This window comes from Euprymna scolopes, chromosome 28 (genome assembly GCF_053919585.1).
Source record: "Euprymna scolopes isolate OS-2025 chromosome 28, ASM5391958v1, whole genome shotgun sequence".
Taxonomy (NCBI): domain Eukaryota; kingdom Metazoa; phylum Mollusca; class Cephalopoda; order Sepiida; family Sepiolidae; genus Euprymna; species Euprymna scolopes.
In genome coordinates this window covers 53,244,105-53,257,842 of record NC_136509.1, presented here as the reverse complement: position 1 = coordinate 53,257,842, position 13,738 = coordinate 53,244,105, and the positions used below count along the sequence as shown (strand labels likewise).

Genomic DNA, 13,738 nt, shown 5'->3' with positions numbered 1-13,738 from the left:
ATATATCTAAGGCTTTTGACAGGGTATGGCATGAGGGTCTCCTCAGGAAAATTAAATCATACTGTATCACTGGTAGAATACTTAACATAATTAAATCCTTCTTAGATAAGACAAAAATCCAGGTTGTCCTCGACGGTCGTACATCTAAACAATGTGATATAAATGCGGGAGTGCCTCAGGGGTCTATCCTTGGACCTCTATTGTTCCTAATATTTATTAATGACCCCCCCGACAAAACTGCCTCTGAGATGGGTATATATGCTGATGACACCACACTATAACAGGCATGACAGGAAAACAAATGAACACATAACTAAAGAAATGGCAAAACACTAGAGGATGACCTCCAATCTGTAGTGGAATGGGGACATAAATGGATGGTCACATTCAATGCTGCCAAGACTAAACTGGTTTCCTTCAATAATTACAAGAAACCTTCTCTACCACTAATAGCAATGGCCAGTGACTTCCTGTCTTAGAGTACATCTTTCAAACTGCTTGGCCTAACGTTCACAGGAAACATGAGTTGGAACAATTATATTGAAAACATTGCCAGGGCCGCTGCGAAAAAGGTAGGCTCTCTCTACTGTGCTAAAAAACTACTGACACCTAAAAGTATCCTGTACCTCTATGAGGCCACCATTCGCCCATGTATGAAGTATTGTTGTCACATTTGGGCTGGTGCATCTGCTGCTAGTTTCTCGCTCCTAGACAAGGTTCAAAAGAGAGTCGCCAATCTGATAAGCCCTGAACTGGCATCTAAGCTTCAGCCTCTGTCCCATCGACGAAACGTTGCATCTCTCTGCCTGTTCTACAAGTATTTTAATGATGAATGTTCTGACAAACTGCAGACACTTGTGTCCCCATGATGTAGACACCCTCGACAAACCCGACAGGCAGCTAAATCCCACCCCCACATGGTAGAGATCCCTAGATGTAAAAGATCTTTCTACTCCAGTAGTTTCTTCCCCAGAACCGCTAGACTCTGGAATTCCATTCCAGGTCCCTGCTTCCCTAACTGTACTGACATGCAGAAGTTAAAGTGTAACGTGAACCGACATCTTGCTGCCCAAATCCCAACATAGTGCCCCCAGTTGCTGCCCCTGATAGTAGCCCCCTACACCAAAGTGGCAATGTGCCTTGTTTGGGGTGAAAATGTAATTAAAAAATAAATAAAATAAAATATAAGAAAAAAAAAAAAATTGCTTACATGAATGAAAGTTATCTAATTAAAAGATCCATACATTAAATTGCCTATTCTTCATAAAATTCAAAGTATACATTAAAAATAAAAATTCTAAGATCGAATAAAAAAAAATATACAATTTTCTTGGTTGAGAAAAGTTGAAAATTCTAATCAGAAATATAATTATTTTATTACTAGAGGAATGGTGTTCATTGCAACAAAAATTTCGCAAATGTTGCAGACTTTTTCATTAAAATGTCCATTTTGTTTAATTTTGGATTGAATGTATGCATATCATGAAAACGTTAACCTTATTTATATTTCTTTATAATGAAATATCTGCACTTACCCAATGTTGCCCAAGTGCCTTTTTATTTGTAAAATTTTAGCTATGCCATTTTATAGAATAATTTTTTTTTTATGTAAAATAGGATTTTGAAAGTTTAATTATTTACAGCGTTATTTGGTAATTAAATTATTAATTGAATTAAATTGTTATAAAACTATAACTAGTTTTATTCAGGTAATGTTTTAATCTTAAGAAAATTATTGGATGCAAACAACTTCGAAACCTTTCAATTTTGTTTAATACATATAGATTTGATAAATATTTTAAAAGTTAAAAATGACTATTTAACAGTTTAAAAGAATTCAAATTCCTTTAAAATTTTGAGGGATAATCAGTAATTCATTATTATTTTTTTTTTTTTTCAACAGAAGATTAGAATTGCAAACATTTTCAAAACAAATTTTTTTACTTTCAGTATTAGTTATTTCTGTACAATTTTTTTCTGTAAAATAAACATATTTAAAAAAAGAAATCAATTTCTGAATATTCTTATGCTTTGACCTACATTTTTGTCCAAGTTTTCAAACTAAGTAACATGATTTACTTCTGGCGAGTTTCAAAAATGGAAGTCACTTGGATCGGTAAACACACTAGATCACCATAATAAATAAAAAATGAATGTGTAATTATCAGTTATGCTGACATGAGATACACACATGCATGAAAAAGTCATCCAATTTTATTAATAGAAATGTGTTCAGTAGCCTACAGAAATCTGGTGATCCCTGGGGGCTAACTCCTTGATTGTGTGCCGCAAAGACTTGTGTACTAAGGTAGGTAGTTTAACTCTGGATATTTAATTCTACAATTAAACTGAAACAAAAATAATTAAAGTATAGCATTGATGATGAATAAACACATTGTGTAAATATAATGAACACTTTTGCTGTTAAATTCAAATGATATCTAGTATATTTTCATTGGAAGATTTTGCTTGGAAAAACTGAAAAAGAAAACAGTAGAGCAAAATAAAAAGAACTGTTCCAGATTATCTTACCGAGTCTCAATGAGAATATCCGCATTATTTTTACTCAGAAGACTTTTGCAGATCAGTTCTTGGGTGATGGGAATAGCTACTTGGTTCGATACACACAAGTCTGACAAGTAGTCAAGAAACCTGACAAGCAGACAAAAAATTTCAAATAATGAAAAGATGAAAACAAAAAATTAAACAATCTTAAAATTCAATCTTATTGCATGAATAACAATGGAAAGTGATAATACATTTTAAACTTTGTTTTTTATCAAAAGTCAATAGTGGATAATAACTGTAAAGAAATTCTAAAATAATGCTGCTCAATATTATTTGAAAACACTTTAGTGTATAAAAGCATTATGACAAAAATATGTGTAAGAAAAAAAAAAATAGACATTGCTTTAATTGTTCGAAGATGGTTAGAAACAATTTTTCAGGAGGGTTGTATCATGTAACTGTTGCAGAATGGTCAAAGACTTTTTTCTAAGAAAGATAAGTAAAATAAACTTTGAAGAAAATTGCAATTTTACTTCAACAAAAAATATAATTTAAGATTAACAATCATTTTATCCAAAATGTGCATAAAATGGGTTCAATAATTTTGAATGATAAAATAAAAAATTTGAACATAATATATCAGTAAGCATGTAATAAAGACATGGACATGTTGAAAAATGGTCTTTCATATTCACGATTATATTTTTATATTAGACATACTTTTTATATAAAAGAATTTCCTTGCCCTTAACTCAAAAATTCTATTCTAGTCTTGTTTATGAAGAGAGGAATTAATTTTTTCGGCAGCGTTTCTATTTTGGTGTTTATGCGTATGAAACTTACTATGACCTAGTGTTTTTATTTTATTGCAAAAACAGGATTTAAAGTAAAAATAAGTTATTTGAGAATAATGCTGAAAGCTATTTTTTTTAAAATAATTTACATGCCTAAAATAATTAATCCCATAATTGTAACTTTGATAAAAATAACTTTTATACATATTAATAACATTTTTTTTCTTAGGGAAAAATTTGAAGTACACTTTATATTCTAACCTTTCCTTATTCAATATGTCTCTACTGTAATGACAAAAATAGTTTAAAAACACATTGTGATTTTTTTTAATTTAAATATTAAAGACCTAATATTTGAGTTTATTTTGTAAATAAATTCACTAAGAGTATTTTTAGTTTCACTGACTTGAAAAAAAAAATTTTGTAGCTAGCTGTATTTATAAAAGGTATTGCCCGGAAGTCTTTACTTTCATTTTAGTTTGCTTTTTGGGAGGTGGGGGTAGGATTTTCACAAATTTAGTTATTATAGTATCGTTTAGTTATTAAATTATTAATGTAACCAAATTGCTATAAAAAAATTTTTTTAATTAAAATCTCTATAAAATGAATATAAATAATTTTACGAACTTTCATTCTCTTTTATAAATAGGAATTTACTAAGAATTTTAAAGTGAGTTTAAATGATAAATAAATTTATATTCAACTTTAATGTTTTCAAATTTTGATGAGTCACAAAGTAATTCATTTTTTCAACTATGACTGCCTTGAAAAAATGGAAATGCATTCTGGTGAACTTAATTTTTTAATTATTTAAAAATATATTTTCCAAGTGTTTTAATACTTTAGGTTATTTATATTTTATTTCAATAAATAACCAATTAATAATAAATCAAAATTATCACGTGTAAATCATATGAGAAATAAACACAAAGAAATGGTCTCATAATTGTATTAAATTTTAAGGTTTAACAAACGAATTTTTTAATTCTTTAAATGCAAATTAAACATTTATAAAAAGAAAAAAATTATAAATTAAAAGAAAAAAAAAGTAATTTTTAATGTCAACCTTTAACTTTCAATTTAGAGTTCTTCATATTTTTTATCTCAACTTTTTACAATTTTCATTATTTTCAAATCTTTAGAAAAATATTTTCCTAAAGAATTTTATCTTTTCAAATATCCAAGTATAAGAATTATGAATCTCTTAATGGTTCTTAGTCTTACGAATATAATAACAATAGCATTTATTCTAAGATAAAAAAAAATCAGTCTCTTGTCATGAAAGTTCTATGTAAATATAAAAATTATGAATTGATTAGTTGAAAGCACACACCTCAATTACATCTGATGACATTTTTGCAAAATTAAATGTTTGTGAAGCTGAATGTATGATATGCAGAAATAACTCCAGTTACAAGTTGAATTATTGGTTTCCTAAACGAGTCTTTCACATAAAAAATAGATTTAAAAAATGAACTAAGAACTATACTTATTACAAAACTAGTTGACTTTCCAGGATGAGTAAAATGAATTCATTTTTTTCACTACTTTCATGTATCTTTATGAAGATTTAATGCTACTAAAATTTATAGTTAGAAACTTTATTTCAATTTTGATCAAAATCCATTAAGAGATTTTGATCCTAGAAAATGTCTAAATTTTAATAATAAAGCTTAAAGAATCTTAAATTTCAAGGAATCTTGCTTAATTGGTGTCTAACGACTACAAATCAAATTCAATACAAATATGAAATGCTTGGTATTTGTTGTCTCATACTCTCTAAATGTCTTTAATACTTCAAAGAAACTGAAATTTGAGGAATATACATTAACTGATATAGAATAGCTAATGCTAAAATTTCACAAAAATCAGGTATCTGAATTTTCACAAAGAACTACCATTCATTCTTTGCATAAAATTAAATTAAACTAAATACAGCCCACATTAACATTTTTACACATAGCAACTATGTTCCAAAATTAATAATCAGTTAATTAGTTTTGGATTGTATATACAAATATATAAACATATGCACATACTTAATTTTTTTATAAATAAATGGATTTATTTGCACTCACAATGCCACCCATCAAATGGCTAATAAAATTCATCATTTGTACCATTTAACCATATTTGGTGCACAAATTTTAGTCTATGTAATACTTTTCAACCAAATTTCAGTTATGAATGTTCAGTAATCTTTGTTTTCTCACAATTCAATGATATGTAAGGACGCTAAGGTAATTGTTTCATCATCAGCAGATGTGATCCTGAATGGGCTTTACACTTAGCAGACCATATCTCCCTCCCGATTTTTATCTGTGGTTATCTTAAAAGATAAAACAATCCTCAGACTATTCTTGAACTGAAAAGGGCTATCAGTTAAAAAAAATGAAGGCAGTGTCTAGAGAGGAATGTTAGAGTTATTGAAAAATTGCAGGTCATTTTCAGATGTGCACATTGGTCATGAAAAAAAAAAAAAATTTGCAGGTCATTTTCAGATGTGCACATTGGTCATGAAAAAAAAAAATTGCAGGTCATTTTCAGATGTGCACATTGGTCATGAAAAAAAAAATTTGCAGGTCATTTTCAGATGTGCACATTGGTCATGAAAAAAAAAAAAAAATTTGCAGGTCATTTTCAGATGTGCACATTGGTCATGAAAAAAAAAAAAAAAAAAAAGACTTGAATATGTAGGATTGAAATTTGGTGGACAATTTAATCAATATGATTGGAATGCACAAAAACTTTGAATTTTTTAAATAATTACATGGATACCATTTGGAGGGGGCGGATCCCCTTTATATATACACACCATATTTTGGGGTAATTGCACCAACTAGCTAGAAGTACTGTTTTGGCAACCACGCATATAAAAAGCACTTTTTTAGTTGACACAATTACCCCAAAGTACTATATATATATCCCCATGTATTAGGAAGCTTTATGTCTCATATGTCGGTGTATTATTTGTCAGTGCAAATAAATTTGTTTATGCATACAGAACAATTAAAAGAGCGAGGATTCTTATAATTACATCATTCTAACAAATACTATCCCAATATTTCTTTCCAAGTATTTCTTGATGACTATTGTGCTAGTCATTAAATGTTGCAAATGTTTGATAGAAAGAAATGCATGTAAAGATTGAATAAATTCAAATGTTAACTAAATAGAAGAAACCACTCCACAAACAGAATCATACATGAATAGAATTTTACAACTAAGGCAGAATGACAAATGTAATGAATAACAAGTTAAATCACTAAAACTATAAAACAGAATCTGAAAATGACTTTAGTTCTTTTCAAAATTAAGAACAGGCTCATTCCTTGATTAAATTTATAACCAATTAAATTTGAAGACAAAAATTAAAAAAAAAACACCACTTGATATTTAAAAGAAAATATTTCAAATATGATTGGATAAAAAATGTTAAATTTGTTTAAGATTTCTTTCGAATAACAATCAGCCTTGAAGAATATCAAGAAAATTGTAATAAAGGATCTTCAATAATTTTCTTTAAACAAAAATATTCCAAATTGTAATATCGATTTTACTTGGAGATTTAAAAATAAATGAATTATTTTAAAAATGTTATAATCGTTTTTGCTTCATATTTTTAATTGATTCCCCATCAAAGAATTCAAACCAGTTTTAAATGAAGTATATATTCATCAGTAACTCCTCCCAAATTTCACTAATCAAAAATTGATCCAGATTTTTCTGAAAATATTCTATCATGAAGGATCATAATATGTACAGCTGGTTAAATCAGTTTTTTTTTTTAACAAATGCTATTAGAAGGAAAGTTTTTCATGCAACACTGAACAGGAAATTTGTTTCTTTAAACAAACATAGCCGACTGATCGTCATAAATTAATAAAGTTTTGGTATATTCAGCCTTGCCAACAAAGTATCAGAGCTGATAAGTTTGACACAACTCAACATTGTATACTTATTGTTACATTGAAAACTGGCAAGTGAGAACTGGGTGAGGCTGAACACTTATCTTCATACAGTATCATGCTCCTAACAAAGCTACTATATACTCTCCTCCTGCAGTGAGAGGGATAGCTTGCGATGTCAGATCTGACAACAGTTTGTGGAACTTATCCCATGCTGATTTTAACCTAAAAGATAGTTAAACTCACAACCACTTGCATTCAACATATCACTAAGGTAAGAAAGTCAATTACTTAGAGAGGATCATCGTATAACTTCATCTCAATACAAAGGTAATCAAGTGTGAATGACTGATCCCTTCTATAATTATAGTTGGAGTAACACATCGATAAATAAAATCCGGAGATCTTTAGGAGCAAGACAGGAGAAGAGTTGGATGACCCAAGAAAACTTGGATGCAAATAACCAAAGTGCAGTGGAACTTTAACAGAATCAATTTTCAAGACCAAGTTTGGAGACTGATAATGCATGTTTGATGATAGAAAATAAATTTAATGATTCAGATTTTCTAGTTTCACAAACAGTTTGAATATTTAATTCAAACAAATTTTTATATTTGTAATAAAATTAATCATGCAAATGTCAAAATAAAACAAAAACACAAAATAAATATCAAAATAATTGGGTGCAACAATGAAAAAAAAAAATGAATGAAAGAATTGGTGATGACAAACATGAAATGTAATTCCTTAGAGGATGTGTACAAGACATCATTTGTTTTTTGACAATAAGAAAAAAGAAAAAGAAAAAAACGTGCTAAATTGGAAAGAAATATTCTTTGATAGAATTTAAGATTTATTCATGCAGTAGAGTTCAATAAATGAGAAGAACAAGTTACTAGTTTCAGGAACAAGTTACTAGTTTGAGTTATGTATGGCATTATAAAATTTATAAAATATAAATTAAAAAGTTCATTTTAAAAATATTTGAAAAGATCAAATCTTATTGAGAAAATATTTTCAAAAGAAAAAAATTCAGTCTGAAAAAAAAACAAAAAAAACAGCATCCATAGAAGACAGAAAGCAGTGAAGTATTTGGAATCATGTCTTCAGAATAGATTGGATTTGAAATTTATTTAAAATAGTTCATTTTTCTAGTCTACTATTAGATGTATCTAAAAGTTTAAAACTTGTATTTTCTATGCAATAAATTATTTAGAATTAGCTTGTAATTTATCCATTGTTGTCCGGATGAAGGCATTGCAAGGTAGAGGATTTAGAGAAAAATAAATCTAAATATAGTCAGATTTACAATTTTTTCCCTTTTTAATTCGTTTTAGTTTTTTCTTTTTAATTTAAATAAATATTTGATTAATAATAAATAAAAACCGTCAGGTTCTTGTCCAGAACCCTCCTTATATTAAAAACAAAGTGTATGATGTACATACCCATGACAGAAAGAAAACACTGTATAATAAAAATTAAATTGACCAAGTAGTTTTTATAAAGGAAAATATTTTTAAGCAAATTTGAATTTTTTCAATGTCCCCTCCTTATGTTAATGACTTTTTAAAGTCTCACAAGTTTGAATTATTTGGAATTATTTTCCTTCCTTGAGAAGGTTTCCAAGATGATGCGAGATTATCTCTTGTATCGTAGTTTAACCATAAAATTTTATTTACTTATTCAAAAATAAAACTACTTAATAAATTTACATAATTGTTTGTGTACAATATTTTCTTTCTATCACAAACACATACATCATACAGATTTTTCTTAATTTGTGTTTTTTAATATAGGAGGAATTCTGGATAAGCACCAAATGTAATTCTGACAGTTGCATATGAAGAAGAAACGCACACAGACACGAGAGATTGTTTTATAATTTTATTACTGCAGAAATTAAACATTTTTTTTTACTATTCTTACATTTTGAACTTGCAACTTTTTGAACTCATATTTTTTATGCAATAATTTATGGTGGAAACTAAACCTGTGTGCAAGCATAACAAACGTTTTCATTTCATCATGATTACATTATTTTTCTTCAATTATTTTTTTTTTTAATTTTGAAATCTTGAAAAAGAAATTTAAAAATCAATTTGAAAAAGAAATTTAAAAATCAATTTGAAAAAGAAATTTAAAAATCAATTTGAAAAAGAATTTTTTTTAAACTAATGAAACAATTTTTTTTCATATTTTTTTTTCCATAAGGAACTGAAAAGTTGCATTATTCAGACTAGAATTCAGTTTGACAATATTAAATATCAAGTTACTTAGAATAAGTTTTAAAAACAGGTCTGAACCCCAAGGCCAGATAGATCCATGCAAGGGATGAATAATTGATTGAGCTAGTCAGATGAATGTGTATTTATAAAGTTGGACTATTTATCACACTAACAATGAAATCAAAAGGCCAGATTCATATTCGTTATAGAAAAAACAATAGCTTTTTAATATACTGATCATGTGTACATGATTAAGATCATAGGATTAACTAATTTTCATATCGCTTTGCTTTAGTAATGTCATTAATTATTTACTTTTTTTTGTTTTTACTATAATACACAATTCTAATTTCAAATAGTTTTTGTATCATGAATAAAGGCTTAGCATTTTGGATGAAAAGATTATTTCTGGTTATTTCCAGTCAATTTACTGCTGGGGGTAGGAATTTAGTTAGTTATGGCACATAAATTACAGAGAATGGGTCACTATGTAGTCAGATTAATTAAATGGGTATATATGAATATATAAGCCAATAAAGATGGATAGATAAAGTATATAATTAAAATTGAATTATCACTGTTTCCACTTCTTCCATGCATGTTACCTTTGTTCTAGCGACTAATCAGAGACGACACCATTAGCCTTAGAATAAACGATAGCCAGAAGACTAACTAAAGACCATAAGCTCATTCCGAAGTGCAATACTTTGGAGCCTTAAAAATTGATTAAAAGTATATGAAAACAAAAGCTGTTACAATGCAAATTTTGTTTTTAATTTTTTATATTTAGAGGTATCGTCAAAGATTTTAAGAATTGTTGCATTATCTGCAATTTTTTTTTTTTTTTTTTTTTTTTAATAATGTCACTTCAGGCTGTGAATTCTTAGTAGCAAGTACTAATTTGAATGAATCTAAGTTTGAACAGAGTATTGACACATTGGGACAATAAAGATTTTGTTTTCTTTCAAAGCGTTGTGTAATTTGAAAATATGAAAGCATAGAAACCATTACAATACACATCAAAAAAATTTTATGCAAAAATATCATAAAAAGTTTTAATGTCTATGAAGATGGGATTTACTCCTGAAAATTTTAATTAAAATTTTTAAAAAATAAAGCAAATAAAAAATTGTGTTGTAATGGCTTGTTTTTTTTTTTTTTTGCAAATTACACAATGTTTCTTAAGAGAACAAATTCTTTATTAATTTAAAGAATTTTTTCTTTTTTTTGTTTCTTTGTACTAAGTAGTATATTAAGAAACACTAAACAAAGAATCCCAGAGTAAATCTCTTTCATAGCAAAGTGATATAATTTCTTGGATTTGGGATGAATAAAAATCTATCTCTTCTATTATATAAAAAGCAAGTTCATTCCCTAGGGACTCAAAAATGGCTGGGCTGATTTTTATGAAATGTCACACAAAGGTACTTTATGTGCCTGGCAGTGTTCTTACATAGGTTTTATATCAGAATGTCTTCAATAAGTATTGATAATCTAAATAATCTGATGACAGAAGAAACAGGCGATTTTGACCAAAGTTAACACCTTACACAGCCGAACATCACAAATGCATTTGAGACGTTTTATTACCACACAAGCCAAAAGCACTGACAAAAATCAACAGTAGGTTCTTTGATACGACAGAGGCACATTGAAAACGCAGGTTTTTGTTTAAAGCACAATTGCACCATGATACTTGACTTCATTTGAAAATTAAATTCAAGTCTTTATCACCACACAACCAGTAAGGTCAGGTATAAAAAATCAACAGTAGGTTCTTTGATATGACAGGGGTGTGTTCGAAATGAATGTTCATGTTAGAGCACCATGAAAGCATCATACTTGACTTTGACATTTGAAACTTTAATTCAAGCTATTATATATAAAAAATAATTTTATAACAGTAGGTTCTCTACAGTGCAATGTAGACTACAATATATTGTGGACTAAGTCACTGCGGGGAGGCATGTGAAGCTTCCTCCTGGTGCACTGTGATGGATCCATAAGTAGAGTAGGCAATGAATTGATTTGATGGAAAAATGGCTGATTGCACTGATTTCGATAATAAAAATATGGGAGTGTAAAACATTCATTTCAATCCTGGGCAACGTCAGGTCTCCCTGCTAGTATAAACTGAAAATGATAATATTTACTTGATCTATAAGCTTATTTGGATGAGAGGGCTTTCTAGATGCAGAGAACAAAACAAAAGATGCATCTTTGGATGCATCAGTCATACAACACAATTGAGCTTATAACTGCTAATCTAAAATGTGCAATGCTAATAACAATTGATTCCAGTGGATGAATGGATATAATTATAAGATATCTGCTGCATAGAGAATCTTCAGGCAGTTGTCAATTCTTAAAATGCAGGGATTCCATTGTATGTGAAAAAGGCAGCGTACAACATATGTCCGACTTGTATCCTTGTATGGCTGAGAGACACTGTCAATGATGGAACCTCAAAATGAAATGATATCAGGTGCAGCAAATTACCATTCTCACTACAAAATTTTCATGAGAAAATGTGTTGCACAACGACATCTCAACTGATACAGTTATGTCACCTGCCATCAGTAATCTAAAATGCTCTAAAATGTGTCCCATATACATGACTTAAGCCCACAGAATAGATCACTTAAACCATGGAGGGATCAGTTGTTGACATTTTGCTTCTAATATGTTGTACAATAGAAATGGCAACAGACAGAAGTTGGAAATCATTGAGAAAACGCTTAACATGAGAAATGGAGAGAAACATGAAGAAAACAAGGCTGATGCCTTGAATTTTAAGAGAAAAATAAAAATTAGCCCCAAAAGGTGTTTTTCACCCCTAAAACACCCTGCGGTTCAAGCCCCAGAATTTTCCAAGGTCAAATATTACATTTCCAGATGTATATCCGTATGGTCTTGCTTTTGGGTAATTTTCAGCAAAATCTAATGATCAGAAAAGATTCTATGTTCCGAAAAGTGCTATTTTTAGCCATGTTGACCCCTTTTGACCCCCTTGAAATGCAACCAGAATTTTTATCAAAAATCCGAGAATGTTACATTTCCTCCCTAGGGTAGTTCTAACTTCATGCAAAATTTCAGAAAAATGTAATGAATAGTTATTGAGAATTTTGGGAATGAATGGAAGAACGGATGAGGGTGAATTCTAAGGTCCAAATCCGACTAAATCTGAGGACCAATAATATTGTCTGAAATAATTGCTGCCATTAATTTAAAAAGTAATACTTTTATATCCTACTCCCACCCACCCACCCCCAAAAAAACATTAAGTTCTGAAATTTTCATTGAGAAAATAAAATTTAAATCTTAAAAATATCAACTTATTTCTGTAAAGACATTTGAACTATCAATAGAGAAAAAAGATTAAAATTTACAAATGAGGTTTAAGGTTTGCCTTTTTATTAAATGAATAATGACTAAGTTTAATCAAGATTAAACCTCCATTTAGCATAATTGTTAGAGTCATGCTAAAAACTTTAAAACATGGCACTTGATGTCTCCTTGCTAAATACTCAACATTATAAGGCAAGGATCAAGGATAAGTGGAACAATCTAGGCAAAGGTGTGGCGATCTTCCCTACATCTGTTTAATTTTGAAAAGAAAAAAATCATGATATAAAGAGGTAATGCAAATTAAAAATTACTTAAAATCTATTCTTGCTAATGTAAACAAAGGCATAGGCACAAAAACACCATATCAGACTAGCAAGAGAAAAACACAGACTATATGCTGAGCAGAGAGAATTCTGCATTCAATCCTAAATAAGGCAAGTTGAACATCTAGAAAGTTCAGTATAAAAAATGTCTAACAGAATGGCTACTTCAGCTTCTAAAAACTAGTGCACAATTCAGCCATAAAGGCCCTTACATGCAAGAACCAAAATGGCACTGTTTAATATTCAAATATATTCTTAATAATTCTAAAAGCTATTTTATTTTTTTGCAAGCAAGTAATTTTAATAAATTATGAAAACACATATGCAACACAAAGGTTTCTAACCATGGCAAAAAATTCTAAAAATATAACTAATAAAAGGTTAATAAATCAATAGTTTTTTTTATAATTATTATATCTGTTAATAAAATACTGACAAGAGATTAACATAAATTATTAGTCTTTACTTGATTAGATACACAATACAAGATGTTTTCTTATAAAAAGATTCCAAAATTATGGAAGAAACAGATTATAAAATAAAGATTATTGTATTTATTTGTATCCAAGAGTGATAAACTTGTAGAAGTTTCTGGATGCTATTGGAGGAAATCTGACAAAGATGGTTGAAGA

General features: G+C 28.8%; 1 protein-coding gene across 14 annotated transcripts in view; it reads right to left on the bottom strand.

Moving 5' to 3' along the window:
* Positions 1 to 13,738, bottom strand: part of LOC145249624 (inositol 1,4,5-trisphosphate-gated calcium channel ITPR1-like) — a 385,709-nt gene that overhangs the window by 161,213 nt on the left and 210,758 nt on the right. For all 14 annotated transcript variants that reach the window (XM_080111355.1, XM_080111359.1, XM_080111358.1 and 11 more), the window contains one exon: positions 2,533 to 2,652. In XM_080111355.1, coding sequence (XP_079967481.1) covers positions 2,533 to 2,652 — 120 coding nt within the window. The remainder of the gene's footprint in view (positions 1 to 2,532; positions 2,653 to 13,738) is intronic.